The sequence below is a fragment of the Tupaia chinensis genome, unplaced genomic scaffold (assembly GCF_000334495.1).
Source record: "Tupaia chinensis unplaced genomic scaffold, TupChi_1.0 Scaffold000628_1, whole genome shotgun sequence".
Taxonomy (NCBI): Eukaryota; Metazoa; Chordata; class Mammalia; order Scandentia; family Tupaiidae; genus Tupaia; species Tupaia belangeri.
In genome coordinates, this window is record NW_006160148.1 from 84,228 (window position 1) to 106,921 (window position 22,694).

Consider the following 22,694-nt stretch of genomic DNA (forward strand, 5'->3'; position numbering starts at 1 on the left):
GTCTGAGTCAGATACAAGCCCTCAGGGTGCCCCGGTCAGCCACGGCCTGAAGCCACTGCTTTCCAGGCACTGGACTGAGGGCTCTGTTGGGGAAACCAAGGAAATCCGGAGACTAATACGGTAGTTAAAAGACTGCATTTCCCTCTCGGCGCGCGACGCTGTAAAGACGCTTTATTTCCTATTTCCCGTTCCTGCAGAACACATCTGTACCGCCAGTGCCTGAGCTGCTGTTACTGAACCTTTCACTACAGATGCTGTTTTCAAAAATCACTTTCAGGGTGGAGATTTCTCAGCGATGTTGGAGCTGGCGGATGGCCACCACCCGTCACAGCCCTCTCCTGGCAATGCCCTCGGGCCAGTTTGGGGAAGAATCTCCAGCCCCTTTCCAGAAGTCACAGAGCACTAGCCCTGAGCCGGCAGGGCAGGGTGGAGCTGTGTGCAGGGGAGGGGGGAGCACCCAAAGCCCAGACAGGAGGGCCTTGGGCAGGGAATGCATTCATGGGCCTCTGGGAGACTGGGCCCCATGCCTCTCATTCACTGGCCTAGCACTGAGGTCCAAGGCCAGGCAGCTCCTCCCTCCTGGCCAGCTCTGCCAGGAGAGAACTGCTTAGTCGGCTGTGAGGCGTCTTCCCACTCATGTCCTTCTCATGTCCACGTTGCCCTCCACCATCCACGGAAGTCCCTGCTCCCACAGTCCCCAGGGCTTGGGCAGGCAGACTCAGAGTTTACAGCTAGCCTGAGCCACTTTAGAGCTGGTTTTTCTGTTCAGGGCTTGGCAGATAAAGTTGCCAGCTTCCAGGAGCTTCTGGAGGTTCACACCCTTGGACAAACAAGCGAGAGGAGACAGTAAGTCACGGCATGCCCTTGTCACCAAGGGCCACGTCTGGCTGGACAGATGACCATGACACCGGGAAGGGTGCAGACAGACGTGGGCACCAGCTGCCTGTGAGGTCACCTGGGGTGGCCCCTCTGACTCTCCAGAGCCCCAGAGGAGCCAGCTCACTTCCATCACAAACCTGGCCTTTCAGAGCCCTCCACGCCTCCTGCTATCTCCTTGGACTCAACTGTCCAAGTCACACTGACACGAGCCTTTGCGCCCATGCTCGTGGCCTGGCTCAGCCATGCTCTGCTACCTCACAAGCATAAACCGAAGTATCCAGAACCCCCTGGCAGCCTTCTCTCAGTCCCACCCCTACCCAACAACCCCCTAACCCTTTTCTATCTCTTAGGTCAGGCAGAGCATGCAGTTCAGTGCGTCACCAGCAGGGGGCAGGCGAGCTTACCGTGTGAACACCTAGGCCAGCCAGCATGTAGACCAGGTCCTCGGTGGCCAAGTTCCCCGATGCCCCCTGTGCATAAGGACAGCCTCCAATTCCTGCCACGGAAGAATCCACGACACTCACTCCCATCTGGAAACAAGACGGCGAAACATGGCTGTCTCTGAGGACCAGAGCCTACAAAGCCGGTCCTTGCACTCATTCTTCCCTCTGGCTGTGGGTCTGCAGGAGGCGCCACTGAGCTGGCGCGTCTCCTTTTCGTCCCGGGAACAGTGTTAGTCTCTTGTGTACGCCGTTTTCTCAGCTGGGAGGACCTTTCCTCCATTCTTCCTCAGCTTTCAGGTCTCAGCCTAAAGGCAACCTTCTCAGAGTCCCTTTGTGAGCACTAACTTTTTGTTTGTTTTTTTCTTTTAAGAAACAACACATATTTTAATTTATTTATCTATTTACCTTCTGTCACTTTTAGGCCGCTCGGCCTGAGACTTGTCCGGTGCTCAGCCATGTGGGGGTTCAGTGCCTGCCCTCCCCTGACCACCGACTACTCCACCCCACGGCTGCTCTGGCTCCTAGTTGGCCAGGCTAGCTGCTCCCCACTCTCCCAGAGCAATATTCTTCCTTCTTTCCCCTTAAACCTGCCGTACCACATCCTCACACTGAGGAAGCATTTGATCAGAAGAGATGTCCCCCTGGGACCAGCAGTTAGCGTAATGGCTATGTCGCTGGACTTCCATGTAGTCGACCATGGTTTGAGTCCCGGCGGCTCAAACTCACGCTGGGCGCGTGTGCGTGCGTGCCCAAGATCCCGAGAGGAGAATGGAGAAGAGACTGCGGTGTGGCCATCCCCCCTGGGAGGTGATTTCTCACTTTCTGTCTCTCTGTCTCTGTCTTTCTGGCGAGCGCACGTGCCCTATAGCAAAAACATCTCCAAAAAAAAAAAGAGATGTCCCCCTTGCTTGCTGTGTCCCACCCACAGGCTCCTCTTCTGCTCATGCGGACCCCTTGCCCAGCATGGGCCGGTTCCTGTTCCTGTCTGCTCCTGCTCACGGGTTGCTCCCTCCTTTTCTTCGGCCCCGGGGTTCCCCAGTCCTGGGCTGTCCTCACACAGAAGGCTGGCATCCCTCCCATCTTTTTTTTATTTTTAGGTTTTTGCCAAAGGGCGCATACACTTGTCAAAGACTGAGGGAGAGTGAGAAATCACACTGGGGAGGGGTTGGTGGCCTCACCACAATCCTTTCTCCTCCACTCTACTCTCAGGGTTTCGGGCACACGTGCACACCCGCCCAGAGCTATTTTCAAGCCACCAGGGCCAGGTCTCAAACGGCAGCTGATCACGAGAGTCCAGCGCCTTAATCACGCTGGCCTGGCATCTCTCCCATCTTTTACTGACCCTTTCTGGAATGCTCCACCTTCCTGTTTCTTTGCCCCAGTTCATGGCAAAACTCAAAAGGAGCTGTCCCTTCCTCCCTGACTTCTGCCATCCTTTCCTGAACCCATGCTAAACACGTTCTGCCCCAACACTGGGACAGCCCTTCCGATCGGAAAACAGAAGGTCAGACTACTGCTACGGCAACGGAGCCCGGGGGCGGGTAGATGAGGAGAATGTTCCTTCTGGGCTGCTGGTTTCATTCTGGGCTGGCCCACCTGAAGCACTAAATGTGAGGCCTCAGTCCATCTTTGGGAACCAGTACTAAAGGCTCCTCCTCTGAGCAACCTTGTACACCTCCACCTCCCCGCCTGCTCCCCTGTGTACACGTGCCCACACGTTCACAGCCTGGTGCTGTGATGGGACCAGGCCCCGCCGTCCTCCTAGCCCCACCTTAGCTCTGCAATGCTGCCTGCCTAGTTACCTTTCCTCATCCCTTTCCAAGCTACCTACCTTGTCCTGTCCTTCAAGTCTCCCTGGGCCTCTTGGCGAATCCTCCCTGCCCCTTGGCTGGGGTGGGGCCCCATGTAGATTTTCTCAGCCCTGGCTTCTTGCCTCGGGGCATCTGTCACCACACCACAGGATTACCAAGTAACTCCCTCGACTGTCCTCCGCAAGATCAGGGTCACATCTACAGCCACCACTGCCTCCCAGAACCTGGCATCAGGAAATCTGTGCTGAAATTGGTAGTGAGACCAAGCTGTCCTGCCATCAGGCCCTCGGGAAGACAGTATGTGCCTCTGATTACCTGCAGGGCCATCAAGGTGTTGGCCAGGGCTTGGCCGTAGGTGTCATGGCAGTGTACAGCCAGGGCAGCCACCGGCACCTCGTGCATGACAGCAGACAGCATGTCCTTCATGGCCCCTGGGGTGCCCACGCCGATGGTGTCCCCCAGGGAGATCTCGTAGCAGCCCATTGAGTACAACTTCTTGCTGACCTGGGGAAGCAAACAGGTCCTAGGAGGTGAGCAGGTTCCAGCTCAGGGGCCCTCCGCCTGGGCAGAACACAATTCTGAAGCACTTATTCCCATCAGCTCTTTGGCGCCTGGCAGCTCTGGTGGGAATGCAGCCCCTCGGGCCACGGGTAAGAAGACTGGGACTCGGGGAGCAGAGCCAGCCTCTGTGCCTTCCTCCTCACTGAGTCCCTTCCCCCCCCCCCTCTGTGCCTTCCTCCTCGCCGAGTCCCTTCACCCCCCGCCTCTGTGCCTTCCTCCTCGCCGAGTCCCTTCACCCCCCGCCTCTGTGCCTTCCTCCTCGCCGAGTCCCTTCACCCCCCGCCTCTGTGCCTTCCTCCTCGCCGAGTCCCTTCACCCCCCGCCTCTGTGCCTTCCTCCTCGCCGAGTCCCTTCACCCCCCGCCTCTGTGCCTTCCTCCTCGCCGAGTCCCTTCACCCCCCGCCTCTGTGCCTTCCTCCTCGCCGAGTCCCTTCACCCCCCGCCTCTGTGCCTTCCTCCTCGCCGAGTCCCTTCACCCCCCGCCTCTGTGCCTTCCTCCTCGCCGAGTCCCTTCACCCCCCGCCTCTGTGCCTTCCTCCTCGCCGAGTCCCTTCACCCCCCGCCTCTGTGCCTTCCTCCTCGCCGAGTCCCTTCACCCCCCGCCTCTGTGCCTTCCTCCTCGCCGAGTCCCTTCACCCCCCGCCTCTGTGCCTTCCTCCTCGCCGAGTCCCTTCACCCCCCGCCTCTGTGCCTTCCTCCTCGCCGAGTCCCTTCACCCCCCGCCTCTGTGCCTTCCTCCTCGCCGAGTCCCTTCACCCCCCGCCTCTGTGCCTTCCTCCTCGCCGAGTCCCTTCACCCCCCGCCTCTGTGCCTTCCTCCTCGCCGAGTCCCTTCACCCCCCGCCTCTGTGCCTTCCTCCTCGCCGAGTCCCTTCACCCCCCGCCTCTGTGCCTTCCTCCTCGCCGAGTCCCTTCACCCCCCGCCTCTGTGCCTTCCTCCTCGCCGAGTCCCTTCACCCCCCGCCTCTGTGCCTTCCTCCTCGCCGAGTCCCTTCACCCCCCGCCTCTGTGCCTTCCTCCTCGCCGAGTCCCTTCACCCCCCGCCTCTGTGCCTTCCTCCTCGCCGAGTCCCTTCACCCCCCGCCTCTGTGCCTTCCTCCTCGCCGAGTCCCTTCACCCCCCGCCTCTGTGCCTTCCTCCTCGCCGAGTCCCTTCACCCCCCGCCTCTGTGCCTTCCTCCTCGCCGAGTCCCTTCACCCCCCGCCTCTGTGCCTTCCTCCTCGCCGAGTCCCTTCACCCCCCGCCTCTGTGCCTTCCTCCTCGCCGAGTCCCTTCACCCCCCGCCTCTGTGCCTTCCTCCTCGCCGAGTCCCTTCACCCCCCGCCTCTGTGCCTTCCTCCTCGCCGAGTCCCTTCACCCCCCGCCTCTGTGCCTTCCTCCTCGCCGAGTCCCTTCACCCCCCGCCTCTGTGCCTTCCTCCTCGCCGAGTCCCTTCACCCCCCGCCTCTGTGCCTTCCTCCTCGCCGAGTCCCTTCACCCCCCGCCTCTGTGCCTTCCTCCTCGCCGAGTCCCTTCACCCCCCGCCTCTGTGCCTTCCTCCTCGCCGAGTCCCTTCACCCCCCGCCTCTGTGCCTTCCTCCTCGCCGAGTCCCTTCACCCCCCGCCTCTGTGCCTTCCTCCTCGCCGAGTCCCTTCACCCCCCGCCTCTGTGCCTTCCTCCTCGCCGAGTCCCTTCACCCCCCGCCTCTGTGCCTTCCTCCTCGCCGAGTCCCTTCACCCCCCGCCTCTGTGCCTTCCTCCTCGCCGAGTCCCTTCACCCCCCGCCTCTGTGCCTTCCTCCTCGCCGAGTCCCTTCACCCCCCGCCTCTGTGCCTTCCTCCTCGCCGAGTCCCTTCACCCCCCGCCTCTGTGCCTTCCTCCTCGCCGAGTCCCTTCACCCCCCGCCTCTGTGCCTTCCTCCTCGCCGAGTCCCTTCACCCCCCGCCTCTGTGCCTTCCTCCTCGCCGAGTCCCTTCACCCCCCGCCTCTGTGCCTTCCTCCTCGCCGAGTCCCTTCACCCCCCGCCTCTGTGCCTTCCTCCTCGCCGAGTCCCTTCACCCCCCGCCTCTGTGCCTTCCTCCTCGCCGAGTCCCTTCACCCCCCGCCTCTGTGCCTTCCTCCTCGCCGAGTCCCTTCACCCCCCGCCTCTGTGCCTTCCTCCTCGCCGAGTCCCTTCACCCCCCGCCTCTGTGCCTTCCTCCTCGCCGAGTCCCTTCACCCCCCGCCTCTGTGCCTTCCTCCTCGCCGAGTCCCTTCACCCCCCGCCTCTGTGCCTTCCTCCTCGCCGAGTCCCTTCACCCCCCGCCTCTGTGCCTTCCTCCTCGCCGAGTCCCTTCACCCCCCGCCTCTGTGCCTTCCTCCTCGCCGAGTCCCTTCACCCCCCGCCTCTGTGCCTTCCTCCTCGCCGAGTCCCTTCACCCCCCGCCTCTGTGCCTTCCTCCTCGCCGAGTCCCTTCACCCCCCGCCTCTGTGCCTTCCTCCTCGCCGAGTCCCTTCACCCCCCGCCTCTGTGCCTTCCTCCTCGCCGAGTCCCTTCACCCCCCGCCTCTGTGCCTTCCTCCTCGCCGAGTCCCTTCACCCCCCGCCTCTGTGCCTTCCTCCTCGCCGAGTCCCTTCACCCCCCGCCTCTGTGCCTTCCTCCTCGCCGAGTCCCTTCACCCCCCGCCTCTGTGCCTTCCTCCTCGCCGAGTCCCTTCACCCCCCGCCTCTGTGCCTTCCTCCTCGCCGAGTCCCTTCACCCCCCGCCTCTGTGCCTTCCTCCTCGCCGAGTCCCTTCACCCCCCGCCTCTGTGCCTTCCTCCTCGCCGAGTCCCTTCACCCCCCGCCTCTGTGCCTTCCTCCTCGCCGAGTCCCTTCACCCCCCGCCTCTGTGCCTTCCTCCTCGCCGAGTCCCTTCACCCCCCGCCTCTGTGCCTTCCTCCTCGCCGAGTCCCTTCACCCCCCGCCTCTGTGCCTTCCTCCTCGCCGAGTCCCTTCACCCCCCGCCTCTGTGCCTTCCTCCTCGCCGAGTCCCTTCACCCCCCGCCTCTGTGCCTTCCTCCTCGCCGAGTCCCTTCACCCCCCGCCTCTGTGCCTTCCTCCTCACCGAGTCCCTTCACTCCCACTTCTATCTTTCTGGCGAGCGCACATGCTCTATAGCAAAAACCGGTACTCGGCCTCTGTGTGGCACCCGGGAGCTGGAATCAGTAAAATGGCTACTTCTCACATGGTTGCATCCTTTGCAGTGAGCTCTGTGGAAGGACAGGGCTGAGGTGCTAGCTGTGTTTGTAACAGAGGTACTCATGACAATTTAAATTTGAGGAGACCGTTTGCAAACCCTAGTATCACAGCCGAACAGCAGTACGTGCCTCGGCTGGGCACACCGCGCTCAGTGCTGCCCACACCGAGCTGCTGGACCAGGCGAGGACGGCGTGGCAGGGCAAGGACACACATGGCAAGCACAGTGATCTAGATCAGAAAGATGGTGACGCCCCGTCCCTACGGCCCGTGCGTGCAGAGGGACAAGGAGGAGTGGCTGGGCCGCTGGGGGCAGCAAGGAACCGAGGCAGGAGCAGCCTTTGGCGTCAGCGATGCTGGATGGAGTCCCACTTCTGCTGGTCACCCTGTGGCCTTGGCAAGGGACTGAGCTTTTCTGTCCTTCGTAGGGCTATGGTGAGGATCAGCGGCCGCGTCAGGCCGAGGCCTGCGTGCTCCAAGGAGCAGACATGACTGTTACGTCCCTCCTACTAGGTGCTGCCCAGGACTGCGGGGAGAGCAGAGGGCCTGGGGGACAGGCTGGGGTGTGACAACTGGTGACACCATCTGCAGCCCGTGGCACGTCACCTAGTTTCAGTGGCGTCAAAGGTAAAGTGGAACGATCATCTCCCCAGAGTGGTTCTGAAGACTAAACGACAGTTTTTGGCTCGCTCAGACTCAAGCCCACACCGGGAGCTCCTTGGCGTTGACGTGCTGTTCTGAGTGTCAGAGGTGTGGCCTCTGCGTGAGGAGCCCCCGGTCATCACCTTGAAACCACCTGCCAGCTGGCCAGAGTGACGCTCAACTGGAGGCTTTCAGGCTGAGGCAGAGGTCCGGGCCTTCAAGACCTCATGGCCAGCTAGAAGGTGGGTCTCCAGGGAGCAAGCAGGGCCGAGCTCCCAGGGGGTGTAATGAAGGGGCTGGGCTTAAAGAAATTGGTGACACGTCAGGACAAGGTGGGGAGATGAACTTACGCCCTCAGGGGCAGGAAGGGAGCCTGTCCTCACAACATTCCCACCTGAGACACACACCTCGGCTACTTTAGCTGGGGCAATCTTCCCTTCATAGGGACATCCGAGCACACAGGAGACGTACCTGCAGGAAGAGAGAGGAGTAACCTCAGTGCCCCCACCTCTATGGTCAGCAGAGCTGAGGCCCTGGCCAGCCTGCCGCCAAAGCCTGAGCTGGCAGGAAGGAGTCAGCGCCTGGAAGAAAGGCTAAGCGGGTGAGGTGGGTGGGAGCGAGGCAGTGCGGCTCCTTGCCAGGAGAGGGCAGCAGGGAACCACGGCAGGGAACGGACAGGCTTGGGGGTCAGTGAAGCTGGAACAAGGCTAGTGAGGCAGCAGAGGGCAGCGAGAGAGGGCAACCTGACAGCTTTGAGGGCATGGAGGTGAGGTCAAGCCCACCAGGAGGCCGTCCTCACAGAAGGATCCGAGGACTGGGTGAGACCAGCAGCTAGGACAGGAACCGAGCTGGACGGGCATAGGGGCAGCTGCACTGGGGAGCCCCTGGGTCAGCTGCTCCACTGAGTGCCAGCCAAGTCGCTCACTCATGCTCACTTGCTCAGCTGATGCTTCTGAGTGGTCCATGAGGTGCAGGCATGAGGCCCAGAGCAGTGAGCAGGATTGGCGCTCTTTCGAAACTTCAAGTTAGGGGAGAACTGATGGAAGGGGCACCCAGCTAAGTGGAGCTGACCTCAGGAAGTGACGCACTGGGAAGGAAGGGAGGGGAAGCATGAAGGGCCGCCAGGGAGGCTAGCTGTGGGGAGTGGGGGTCCAGGAGGACCTCTCCGAGGATGGGACGCTGGAGCTGGAGAAGGGGGGCGGTCTACGGAAGAGCATTCCAGGCAGAGAGAAGAACCTATGCAAGGCCCTGAGATGGAAGAGCTGGATGTGTCCAAGACGGGATGGGGGCCAGTGGGTGGTGCCGTGGTGGAAGGCAGTCCCCAGGGGACAGCTCCAGTGTCTCGTCTGGAGACCTCCCTGAGTACACCAGGCATGCACATGCCCATAATGTAGGGCTGGGGGGGTGACCGGGGTGTTAGGACTATCGGGGGTGCCGTCTCTCTCATGGAAGAGATGGGGGGGTCAAAGCTAAGGTAGCTGGATCCCATATGACCGACTGCACAGATCAAGTCCCAGACCTGGTAGCTTGAAAAACATGCCAGGCCTATGTGTATGTGTGCCTAAAACCTCAAGATGGGAGTGGGGGAGCAGGGACTGTGGCATGACCATCCCCCTGGGCCTTCTCACGTCCCCTTTTCCTTTGCCCTCTCTCTGCCTCTCTGTCTCCAGTGAGCTCATGTGCCCGATAGGAAAGAAAAAAGAACAGAACAGAAGAGGTAAGGCACAGGGATAAAGATACGGAATGAGGTTGAAGAGGCAGCTTTGGTGAGGAGTTTAGGTTTTGAATGTGGACAACTTCTATTCCCACTAACCCTGTTGCGGGCGTGGTGGCACCTGCCCTATGCCACTAACCCTGTTGGAGCTAAGACTCGGCCCCCCCAGAAAGTGAGAAATCACACTCCAGAGGGGATGGCCATGCCACAACTCCTTCTCCTCCATTCTCTTGGGATTTGGGGCATGCATGCACATGCACCTGGCGTGATTTTCTTTTTCTTTATTTAGGTTTTTGCCATAGGGCATGTGCGTTTGCTGGAAACAGAAAGAAAAGTGAAAAATCACCCCTGTGGGGAGATGGCCATGCTGTAACCCCTTCTCCACTCTTCTCTAGGGACTTTGGGTGTGTGCATGCACACATATGTGCACATATGCCTGACGTGATTTTCAAACCACTGGTTTGAACTGCAGTTGGCCATCTGGGAGCCCAGCGCCTTAGCCACCATGCCACCTGCTGGCCCCACAGTGTGATTTTCAAGCCCCTGATATAGGACTTGAACCACAGTCAGCCATGTGGGATTCAGCACCTAAACCTCTATGCCACCTGCTGGCCCTGGAGCTAAAACAGCTTTAAAACCTTTTAGAGTTGAGCAAAATATCTGCATAGTAAGAGGCATAATAAATGCTTTCTGGGGGCTGGTAGGTGGAGTGGTGGTCAAGGCACTGGACTCCCACATGACTGACCACAGTTCGAGTCCCAGATCTGGCAGCTTGCTTGCTTGCTTCCTTGCTTGTTTTTTCATCAAATTAAAAAATAATAACAACTGAGGCCAGCAGGTGGCATAGTGGTTAAGGCAATGGACTCCCACGTGGCTAACTGCAGTTTGAGTCCAGACCTGGTGGCTTGCTTTCTCACTTTTCCTCTCTCATTTTCTCTCTCTCTAGTGAGGATATATGCCCTAAATAATAATAATAAATAAATAAATAAAATAAAAAATTCTTAAAAAATTAAATAATTTAAAAGAATGCTTGCTGGAAAAATCATTTCTGATCCAAAGATCTCAGCATACCCTTCAATTTGAATTGTCCCACTTATTTTCCAAACATTGCAAAGCAAGAAAAAGTAAGAGAGACATGGAGAAAGAGCCCCGGCTGGGAGTGAGCAGGCATGACCCGGCTCCCGCCTGCTCAGTCACCCTGTGCCCATCGCTGGGGCCTGGCTGGGAGAGCAGAGCACCCCGGGAACTGGGAGAGAGACTGGCTTGGCCCTTGTGGAGAGCATGGTCTAGAGGGGGTGTTCGACAAGTGCTCCGTTAGCGGATGTGCAGGGGATGACGGTACCCCAGAGGAAGGCACTACTTCTAGCTGGGGGACAAGGGAAGCTTCTCGGAGGATCTGGCATCCACGGGAGCACCTGAGGGACAAGAGGCGCTCCTGAGAAGCAGGGAAGGAGGGAGAGGTCTGCCTCTATGGAAAGCATGCACAAAGGCCGAGAGAGAGGGTGAGGCGTACGGAAGGAAGGGAGGCTCAGCTGGGCGGGAGTGTGGTACAGAGGAAGCAGGGACCAGAAGGGCACAGGGGACAGTAGGCTGCGGAGACTGGAGGGAGTGTCATGCCGGTGCTCGCAAGCCACGGTGACTCACTCGGTCAGTCACACGGGCACGGTGTGATCAGATGTGCACTTTCTTTTTAAAAAAATTATCCATTCAATTTGTTTAGTGTATTATTATTACTACGTTAAGTTGCTATAGCACACATGTGTTCACCAGAGAGACAGAGAGAGAGAGAGAGGTAAAGTGAGAAAGCAAGCCACCAGGTTTGGGACTCGAACCACAGTCAGCCATGTGGGAGTCCAGCACCTTGACCACCATGCCACCTGCTGGCTCTCAGATGTACACTTTCAAAAGATCACTCCTGGCGCAAGGTGAACAACGATGCGACCTTGCAGTAGACTGTTCACCCTTCCTGAGCCCCGGTTTGTCATCTGCACAGTGGGGACAGTCCTTCCTTGCCAGGTTGTGGTGAGGTTTCCATTAGGTAACACACATTAATGCTGTGATTAGAGATGCCATGTGGGAAGAGCAGAGCCCATGGGATGCTCTGGGAGGTGTGGATGTTGGAGGTGATGCCAGGGTTATGCTGACTAGTGAACCCCAATTAGAGTCCTGTCCTGCTAGAGTCTCCTGGTGAACTGATCCAGAATTCAGGTGAGAGGGAAAGCACCCGCTAGTACTTCTGCCCACGTCTGGATGGGCTGCCCTCCCCCGGCACGAGGGGTCTGGTGTGGGGAGGACTGTTTGAGTAGAGCCTAGCTCCATTCCAGAAAGGCACTACAGAGAAGATACCCTGTGGGCCGACTCACCCCCGCACAGAAACGCCGGCTGCCTGAGCTGCCTTCAAGACGACGTCGAAGCGCTGCAGGCTCTCATCCACGGAGCAGTTGATGTTCTTCCTGGTGAAGAGCTCTGAGGCAGCTCCAAAGACCGACACTTCCTTGGCTCCAGCAGCGACCTGCCAACATCCCGGTGAATTCCTTTCAGCATTTTTCCCTTCAAGGAGCGCTCACAGAGTGGCAAAAAAAATTTTGTCTTCTGGTAACTTTTGCAATCTGCGAATGGTATGTGTTGTTCGTGTCCCACTAATGGGGTGTGCTCAAGACCGGACCCCCCAGAACCCCAGAATGTGGCCTCATTTGGAAACGGGGTCACTGCAGATGGAATTAGTTAAAATGTGTCCATATTGGAATAGGATGGGCCCCTAATCCGAGGGGACTGGTGTCCTTAAAAGAAGGTGGCCACAGGGCCAGCAGGTGGTGTGGTGGTTAAGGTGCCAGACTCCCACATGGCCGACCGAGGTTTGAGTACCTGACCAGGCATCTTGAAATTCACACCAGGCACATGTGCATGTGTGTGTGCCCAAAACCCCAGAAAGAAATAAAGAAGGGACTGCGGTGTGGCCAGAGCCTTGGGGTGTGACCTCTCACTTTCCCTCTCTCTGTCTCTCTCTGATGAGTGCAAGCACCCTATGGCAAAAAACTAAAAAGAAAACAAGATGGCTGCATGACGACAGAGAGGCAGAGAACGGAGGGCTGCATCTACACACTGAGGAGTGCTGAGGGTGGCCAAGGATCACCGGCCACCACCAGCAGCAGGAGAGGTCTGGCAGATTCTCCCCCAAGTACCGGAAGGAGCCAACCCTGCCAGCACAGGCATTGCAGACTTCAGCCTCCAGAACGGGGAGGGGGTGCATCTTAGCTTAAGCCCTCCATTTTGTAGCATGTACAGAACACACACAGGGAATTACATCTCAGCTGTAACTGCGGTTACACGCCACAAAGACAGAGGAGACAGACCTGGGACGAGGGTGGGAGGGAAACATCCCCTAACACGCATGGTCATGTTACGGTGAACACACGCAGGGAATTACATCTCAGCTGTAACTGTGGTTACATGCCACAGAGACAGAGGAGACAGACCTGGGACGAGGGTGGGAGGGAAACCTCCCCTAACATGCATGGTCACGTTACGGTCCCTTCTCAAACTCCCGTCTTCCATCCCAGCAGGACGTGAGAGATAAGCACACACATCCAACGTGTTTTTCAACCTGCTGGAGCTGGGACTTGAGGCCCGGTTGGGAATGTGGGGCTAGCTCCCTTCACACAGCACCCCTGCGCCACAGGGCTGGCCCTACCTCAGTATTTAAAAGCCCATCAACCTGACTTCCCCCAAGGACAGCATCACTGTCGGCTGCCATCATCACCCCAGAAAGGTACTCTTTTTTCTTTTTTCGAATTATTTAATATTATTTTATTATTATTATTATTATTGTTTAATTTGACCAGAGACAGAGAGATAGAGAGAAGAAAAGTGGGAAAGCAAGCCACCAGGTAAAGACCTGAACCACAGTTGGCCATGTAGGAGTCCAGCACCCCGACCACCATGCCTCCCACTGGAGCTGCTGAGTCATTCTTTTTATTTATTCTTTTTAGAATTATTTCACTTTACTTATTCATTCGTGTATTTTAATTTGACCAGAGAGAGACACACAGAGAGAGAGACAGAAAAGTAAGAAAGCAAGCCACCAGGTCTGGGACTCGAACTGTCGTTGGCCATAACCACCATGCCACCTGCTGGCCCTGGAAGTCACTCATAAAAGAATAATTTTGCCTAAATGCAGAACCATCACCAGTGACACCCTTGTGTAAGAATGCTGGCAGGACCAGCAGATGGCATAGTGGTTATGTTGCTGGACTCCCACATGGCCAACCATGGCCGGGTGAGTTCTGGACCCCATGACTTGAAACTCACACCAGGAGCATGTGCATGTGTACCCAAGATCCCAGGAAGAGAATGGAGAAGGGACTGCAGCGTGGCCACCCCTACTGGGAGGTGATTTCTTGCTTTCTTCTCACTGTCTCTTTCTCTCCAGCAAGCACCTCCACCAAAAAAAAAAAAAAAAAAAAAGAGAATGCTGGCAGATAATAGAGATATTAGCAACTACCGTGGAAACTCTGGTGGAGAGCTGAGTCTCCTTTCTCCAGAGAGGTGGGCAGCAACAGAGCTGGTGCTGAGGACGCATGTCTCTGCACCAGTGTGGCTAAGGAACGCCCGTGCCCCATCTTCTGAAACCCTCACACCCTTAGGTACTGCGGTAGTCGATTTTCAGGCAGAATCTGAGGCTCAGAGAGGTTAAGCAACTAGTCAGGATCCCAGAGCAGTGAGAAACAGGGCTGGGACTGCCCCCTCCCCGCCTGTCTGACGGCGCTTGTCACCCTCGACAGACGCCGTTCAGATGGACATCTCACGACCAAGGACTGAGGCCCAGAGACCACCCGGAGACCAATGCCATCAATCCTCAGGAGCCCCCACCCACGAGAGAGAGAGCTCCTCACCGCTGCCTCGAAGCCTTTGGCGTTTGGGGTCAGGACTGGGTAACTGACGCCAGGGAACTTCTGGATGCCTTTCAAGACTTCCGTGTGGTCAGCCATCTAGGAGCCAAAGGAGAGGTCACCCAACGTGGGCAGAGAGCTCAGAGATCTCATCATGAACTCTCTGCTCTCCAAAACCCTCGGAGACCAGCCCTTCTGCAGAGCTGGGTCTCCCCCTGCTCTTACTCTCGGTTTGACCCATTGGTAGGGGTCCTAGGTCTTGGGGTACCCCTGCTTCTCCACATGGCCCATCTGCCTGCTTCACAGAAGCAGAAACAGCAGCAGCTACTACTCCCAACCATCCACCGAGAACATGCTGGGAGCCAGGCCCTGGGCTCAGCTCTCTCATTGACAAACTCTCCCTCTGAACAGGGGCTTTCTTTCCCACTGGACTGTCCCTGTGAATAAGAGTCTCCGTCATCCCCTTTTACCAACAAGAAAAGACCCTTGAACCTAGAGATGTGAGACTTTCAGAGCCAGAAGAGACCTGAGAGGTTATCTCCGACCTGGAGAGGGAACAGGCCTTAGCAAGGTCACCAAGGAAGTTGGGGCAGGGCCAAGACCGAATCTGAGCTCCCAACATCCAGGTCATGTTTGCTCTTCTGCAAACCACAGTGTCATGAGCCAGCCGAAACCTCCGAGCCAGGGACCTGGAGGGCAAATGCAAAACTTTTTATCCCCCCCCCACCCCTGAGAGCTGGGCCTCACCTGGGGAACCCATTTGGGGGACACGAAGCTGGTGGCTTCTATAACAGGGAGTCCTGCTTCAGAAAGCATGTCTATTAGCTTGATCTTCACCGAAGTAGGTACGATATTCTAGGGTGGAGAAACACCGCAAAGGACAGGTAAGCAAAGGCGGTCAGAAAATGGCCCTGGGATTGGACCAGCAGTTAGCGTAATGGCTATGTCGCTGGACTCCCACGTAGTTGACCGCGGTTCGAGCCCTGGACCCGGTGGCTTAAACTCACGCTGGGTGCGTGTGCGTGCGTGCCCAAGATCCCGAGAGGAGAATGGAGGAGAAGGGATTGCTGCATGACCATCCCTCCTGGGGGGTGATTTCTCGCTTTCTATCTCTCCGTTTGGCGAGCACATGTGCCCTATAGCAAAATCCTCTCCAAAAAGAAAAGAAAATGGCCTTGGAGTACAAATACTGCTAGTCCAACGCTTTGGCTACAGCAAGCACGTCACTGTCTCACTTCCACAGCTGCCAGGAATGCACACGTGACCCCCGCCCTCGGGGTGGTGCAGGGCTGGTTTTCAAGCTCTACAGTGTTTTGCAATGGAGGTAGCGTCTCACCTGCAAGGGAGTTAATGTTTACATGAAAACTATATTTTTCTGCCATTCAGACTTTCCTTAACTAAAGTGTGATTTATGACCCTGTCATAAAAAAATTGAGTCACATTCCACAGACTAAAAGGGCACAGATGACTAACCCCGTGGGTCTCCTGGAATGGGGCCCTCAAAGTATCACACCCTCCCCTCTCTGTCTCTCACTGGCACAGCCCCTCATCCTCACATGCTCACCTACAGTTCCTCCTCCCCCACCGCGTCTACTCACTCACCAGAGTCTATGGATTACTCGTCCAAGTCTCCTATCAGTATCCCATGTACAAGGGCCAGCAGGTGGCATGGTCGCTAAGGCACTGGACTCCCACATGGCTGACTACGGTTTGAGTCCCAGACCTGGTGGCTTGCTTTCTCACTTTCTGTCTCTCTCTCTCTCACTCTATCCCTGTCCCTCTCAGTCAAATTAAAAATAGGGACCAGCAATTAAGCATAACGGCTATATCGCTGAACTCCCATGTAGTCGACCGCTGTTTGAGTCTTGGACCTGGTGGCTTAAACTCAAACCGGGCACGTGTGCGTGCATGCCCAAGATCCCGAGAGGAGAATGGAAGAGAAGGGATTGTGGCGTGGCCATCCCCCCCGGGGGATGATTTCTCACTTTCTGTCTCTCTGTCTCTGGTGAGCGCATACGCCCTATAGCAAAAACCTCTCCAAAAAAAAAGAAAAAGAAAAAATTAAATAAAGTTAAATAAAAATAATTGTTTAAAAAATATATATATATATATATATATATATACTAAATACATTATGGTGTAGTCTGCTCCACCAATTTGTCCTACACAGAATCCTAAAACACAGCCTCCATTGTCTCTCTGTCCTGTTCAAAAGCCTTCCTCCCCCGTCCCAGAGGGGTCATTTCTCACTTTCTCTCACTGTCTCTCTGTCTCCCAAGCACACAGGCCCTATGGCAAAATCCTTAAAAAACAAACACATAAACAAAAAACAAGAAGCCTTCCATTGCTACTGAGTACCTACAAGATTAGGTCTTAACCCTGAAACTCCAGGTCCTTCTCCCTAGGTCCTTCTTCCCAGGCCCTCCTACTCTCTCCCTTCTAACTTCTCTCCCACTGCCTTAACTTAATCTAGTCCACAAACTTTAAAAATATATATTTAATTTATTATTATTATTTTTAAAAATTTTGCTGCAAGGTATGTGCACTTACCAGAGAGAGACAGAGAGAAAGAAGGAAAGTGAAAAAGTAAGCCACCAGGTTCAGGACTTGAACCACAGTTGGCCATGTGGGAGTCCAGTGCCTTAACCACCATTCCACATGCTGGCCCCTGCAAACATTTTCTGAAAGCTCTTCATGTTATAGACATTAAATACTAGAGCTATCTCATACAGCAAGAAGAGCAAATGTAATTCTGTCCTCATGGAGCTTACAGACCATTCCCAGCAAGCACTTGCAATTAAAACCGACTAGTCATGCTTTTAAAAAAAGAAAACATGCTTTTTTAAAGTTTTTAAAAAAAAGAAAAAAGGAGGAACCAGCAGACGGCATAATAGTTATGTTGCTCGACTATGGATGAGTTCTAGACTCAGCAGCTTGAAACTTACACTGGGTGCGTGTGTGTGCATGCCCAAAATCCCAGGAGAAGGGATTGCAGTGTGGCCATTCCCCTCGGCGGGGGGTTTCTCACTTTCTGTCTCTGTCTCTCTGGTAAGCGCAAATGCCCTATACCAAAAATCTCTCTTTAAAAAAGACAAAAAAAAAAGGAAATGAAAAGCTTTCTCATTGAAAAAATAATCAATATATAACTTCAAAAAAATGCTAAAAATAAACAAAAAAATAAACCTGCGACCCTCTCAAGAGATAGCACGGCTAACATCCAGGAATGTAAGTCTCTCTATCTGGGCAGTCCCGTGCTAGTCAGTAGCCACATACAGTTAAACTTCTTTATTGGCCAGAGGGAGAATGTGCTTATTAGACACGCAAGAGAGAGTGAGGGAAGGTACCCCCTAGGGGACACGGCCATACCACAATCCCTTTTCCCTCCTTTTGGGATTTTGGCTATGCATGCACTTGGCACATGCCAAGTATGTTTCTCAAGCTACCATTTTTCAAGCCACCAGATCCAGGACTTGAACCATGAGTTGGTCCATGTGGGATCCAGCCACCTTAACCTTTGTGCCACCTTCTAGCCCTATATTTTTTTTAAAAAAGAATTATTTTATTTAACTTTATTATTATTATCATTGTTATTTTCCAGTTTGATCAGAGAGAGACAGAGAGAGAGAGAGAGAGAGAGAGGAAGTGAGAAAGCAAGCCACCAGGTCCAAGACTTGAACCATGGTCGGCCATGTGGGAGTCCAGCGCCCTTAACCACCATGCCACTTGCCAGCCCCAAGCCCTATCTTTTTCTTTGTCTTTCTTTCTCTCTCTCTTTTTAAGAATTATTTAATTTTTGTTACTATTATTTTAATTTTGCTAGAGGGCAAGTATGCTTGCCAGAGATAGACAGAGAGAGAAAAACAGTGAGAAAGCAAACTGCCAGGTCCAGGACTCGAACCATGGTTGGCCATGTGGCAGTCCAGTGCCCTACCCACCACGCCACCTGCTGGCACCTTTTTTTCTTTTTTATTAGCATACAATAATTGTACATAATTATAGGGATACAATATGATTTTACAGAGTAAGAACACAGTGTGTAATGGTTCATTCAGGATAATCAGCATGCCCATCACCTCAACCACTTGTCATCAGTAGTTCTGGGCACATACTTCATCACTAGCTTCACAGTGACACACTTGATGGGCAGTCCATGTGCCTGACCCAACTTCCCCACCCTCTGGAATACTCAAAGCAGATGCTTAAAAAACTTTTTTTTTTTTTTTTTTCTGAAAAAACTTCTTTAGGTTGACTTCCATTTTTACCTTTTCATTTTGTAGACCATCTCGGGGACCAACTTCCACAATTTTCACCTGCTTTGGGAAGGTGCCCACAGATGAGGTGCTGACCTTCGGTTTAAAAGAGGAAACAAAAAGTAAGAGAGAGTATAACAATTCTCCAGGGGGAACGATCTGAAAGAATGCTCCATCTTCACTACTACTGAGACTAAAGCAATACTTCTATTGGATTCACATTCAGTCTGTTTTAGAATTAGGAACGAGACTACTTCACTTAGGAACAGGTACAGAGTCATGCTCCCAGTACTCCCAGTCTCCCCGGAAGTCCAGACCCATTTCCGGGGATGTGACAGCTCTGTTTGTACCTCTCCGACTCAGCAGCCCCCAAGCAGAACCCTTCGGCTTCTCCTAGAGCCCACAGACGCTGCCCCTGCCTGCTGCGTCACAGGCACGGTGAGCACCTTCTGCTCAAGCCAGAGCCAGAACCTGCCCCTTCCCGTTCACCACGGCCTAGCGGGCATGCAGAAGGCACCACGTGATGGCTTCTTGTTGACCCTGGTGAACTCATCACTCATTTCTACTGTTCCCCTGCTACATACAGATGCGTGCGCGTGCGCACACACACACACACACACACACGACTCTGTGCCGTGCCTGTGCTCCTGGCCTTGCCTCCTGCTGCAGGGCCGCTGTGCTTGCTCCCTCCACCCAGAAGCCCCTGCGCCTGGTTCTTCCCACATCCCTGAGCCAGAGAGGGCTCCTCTGATTACCCTTTACAAAGCTGCCACTCCCCCAACCTGGGAGTTTCTATTTCTGGCACATTTCTCTTCTAATACTATGAACTCCTCAAATTAAATTCCTTTACCTGCCTTTATCTGGATAAACACAGTGCAGTGTGTTAAGGGGTGAATTACACTGTCTAATTTACTAAGGATGCCAAATCTCCAAAGTCATTAAGAATTCCTTGTGGGACCAGCAGGTGGCATGGTGGCTAAGGTGCTGGAATCCCATATGGCCAACCACAGTTCAAGTCCTAGACCTGGAGGCTTGCTGTCTCACTTTCCCTCCAGCGCCTGGTTCTTCCCACATCCCTGAGCCAGAGAGGGCTCCTCTGATTACCCTTTACAAAGCTGCCACTCCCCCAACCTGGGAGTTTCTATTTCTGGCACATTTCTCTTCTAATACTATGAACTCCTCAAATTAAATTCCTTTACCTGCCTTTATCTGGATAAACACAGTGCAGTGTGTTAAGGGGTGAATTACACTGTCTAATTTACTAAGGATGCCAAATCTCCAAAGTCATTAAGAATTCCTTGTGGGACCAGCAGGTGGCATGGTGGCTAAGGTGCTGGAATCCCATATGGCCAACCACAGTTCAAGTCCTAGACCTGGAGGCTTGCTGTCTCACTTTCCCTCCATCTCTCTCTGGTCAAATTAAAAAATAGTAATCATAAATAAAATTAAATTTAAAAAATGTTTTCAAGAATTCCTTGCTATAAGCTGGCTGGAACTTGAACAGCTCCTCTGAAATGGCTGTGGCCCTTCCGTGAGTGACCTAGACAGAACTCCCAACAAGGCCTAGCGCTGGGATCCACCCAGCTCCAGCAGCCCTAGGCCCTGCATCCTCAGGCAGGTCTGCAGAGGGGAGCCTGGAGCATCCTATGTGGGTTAGCCGCACAGAACGGCAGGTTTTACTGCTGGACTGGCCTGGACCCAGCCTGGCCTTGGTTGCAGCCAGGAAAGTTTCCTAGTAACCACAGTGATGAGCCATTGAATGTCAGGGAGTCAACAGGCTAATTTGGAAGGTCCCTGCAACTTAATCTCCCTCCAATACGAAGCTCAGCCTCTGCTGGTATGTCACACCCGAACACTGTCCCGCTGCAAGTAAGCTTCGTGAGGCAGGGACTTCGTTTTATTCCCAGCGCCCTGGGATGTAATAGGGGCTCAATAAATCATTGGTGAATTAGCTGACAGAACGAACCTGCTTCCAAGTGCTGTTTCTTAGAACAGAAGGAACTCAGTTCCACTTCCTTCCCCACGACATCTCCTCACACAGTAACGATTCGCATTTATTACACATTAGTATTTGCCAGGCACTATCAGAGCCTTTCACATACAAATCCTTACCATCTTCTCAGCAACCTCATTAGGTAGGAACCTATCAGAATCCCAAGTTCACTATGAGAAAGCTGGGGTCCAAGTAGGTCACATGGCTAGCTGGTCACCAAGGCAAAGGCAGGAACTCAGCAGTGTGGCTCCACGCCCAGGCCAGGGCTGCCTCTACCGCTCTGACCCCTGACCCCGTCTTCTCTTTGCCTGGTTAAACACTCAGCTCCTCCCTCTGTAAAGTCCTGCGTAGAGACGGTCCCCTCACAACCACAACCAGGAATGCGCCCCGCATGCCGAGCTACACCAATGTGAACAGCTACTGCTCTCTAGAACCCAGGGCCAAACCAGGCATCGCTGCCTCAGTCAGTCCCCACACGGCAGGGACTGTCAATCTCCCACCTCCAGGAAGGAAGAAACCGAGTGAAACAGTCTCAGATTTCCTAATTCCCACCTAATTCCCACCGTTACAAAGTGACGAAGCTTGGATGTAAACCCAGATCTGGTTCTGAGACTAAATCTGTTTTGGTACCCACACAGGGGATCATCTCAATACACTGGGAATTTTTTCTAAGTCTGTTTGTATCCACCATCTCATTTAATTTCCTTAAAGTTCCGGGGTGGAACTGCCATCTTCATGACATCAGCAGTTGGTGGTAGCAGGTGGCCTACTAAGTCATTAAAGCGGTTTTCTTTAATGTGGAGCCCAACTCCAGGAGCGTAATTTCCCCACTGTAACTCCTTCTAAACTAAGGTAAAAATACTGATTACTTTTTAGAAGCCTGAAAATAAATAAAGTTAAATAAAATAATTCTTAAAACAAAAAGGAGGGAGGCCAGCAGGTGGCATGGTGGTTGAGGACTCTGGACTCCTACATGGCAGACCACACTTCCAGTCCTGCACCTGATGGCTTGCATTCTCACTTTCCCTCTCTCTCTCATTCTTTCTCTCTGGTCAAATTAAAATAAATAAAGTTAAATAATTCTTTTTCTTTCTTTTTGAGAGGTTTTTGCTATAGGGCACGTGCACTCGCCAGACAGACAGAGAGAGACAAAGAGCTAGAAAGTGAGAAATCACCCCTCAGGGGGGATGGCCATGCCACAATCCCTTCTCCTCCATTCTCCTCTTGGGATCTTGTGTACGCACACACGCCCGGCATGAGTTTAAGCCGCCAGGTCTGGGACTTGAACTTGACTACATGGGAGTCCAGAGATACAGCCATTACGTCAATTGCTGGTTCCTACAATAATTCTTAAAAATTGAAAAGCCTAAACAGTGCCAGATGTTTTACCTACATTTTCTCTAATCTCCAAAACAACCATGAAGTAATGTTTGTCACTTTATAGATGAGAACATCTAGGGTAGAGAAAGAAAGTAACTGTCACTCAGCCTACAAGTGGCAAAACCAGCGGGGCACCATGGCTTGAACTTCGACCAACATAATTTATTGAGCTCTTCATACAGCTACGTTTTCCCTCCGGTCCCTGAGCACCGGAGAGGGGAAACACCAGATTCGCAGAGGTCCAAGTACAATTGCACAGAAATCCCAGCCTGGCCCCCGCGCCCGGGTACTCCTCTGGCCTCCCTAAAAGCCACAAGAACTAGACATGGGCCAGAAGAGGGGTGACTGGTTTTCCTAAACGGAACTGGCAGGGTCTGAGCAACTTTCATTAATGAAAAGTTAGAGGAATCGGAAGCTCAATTAGAGAAAGGAGCCAAGGCCATGGCGAAGGGCCGTGGGCTGAGAACAGTGCCCCCCGCTAGTCGCCTCCACACTCCGGGCCTCAGTCTCCCCATAACCCCTGGGGGTCTGGGTGGGACAGGAAGCATCCAACACTCCAGGGCTCTCCAGACCGGCCCGAGGAGGCCCGGGGTGGCCTCTCAGCAGCCGCCGCGAGCCGAGCCCCTGACCCTGAGCGTCGCGGTGCCTGCGGGGCCACCCTCGGTGGCCCGGGGCACTTACAGCCCGGAGGGACGCCAAGCCCACGAGCTGCCACGGAAGCACCCTCCTCACGGTCGCCATCTTGGCCCGGCTTCCCCCGCGTTCCCGCGACGGGACTGTACGTAACGCGCCGTGGGCGGGGCCTCCCGGGGGCGGGGCCGCGGGTGACGCACGCCCCGCCCTCCGCCCGCGTCCCACTCGGCTCTAGCCGCCCTCAGTTTATCCGTGTGGTTTTTGAGCCGCTGTTGTGCGCCAGGCAGGGTGAGGCGCTGGGAGCA

The 22,694-nt window shown here is 54.6% G+C and overlaps 1 protein-coding gene across 1 annotated transcript; it reads right to left on the bottom strand.

Moving 5' to 3' along the window:
* Positions 1–153: 153 nt before the first annotated feature.
* Positions 154–22,535, bottom strand: HMGCL (3-hydroxy-3-methylglutaryl-CoA lyase). The gene is made up of 9 exons (XM_006159376.3): positions 22,438–22,535; positions 18,396–18,479; positions 14,881–14,988; positions 14,137–14,232; positions 11,608–11,756; positions 7,938–8,001; positions 3,449–3,637; positions 1,284–1,409; positions 154–820 (listed from the first exon to the last, which is right to left on the bottom strand). Exons 1-9 carry the CDS (start codon positions 22,495–22,497, stop codon positions 719–721), a joined length of 978 nt encoding a protein of 325 aa, XP_006159438.1. The 5' UTR covers positions 22,498–22,535; the 3' UTR covers positions 154–718.
* Between the last annotated feature and the right edge of the window lie 159 nt (positions 22,536–22,694).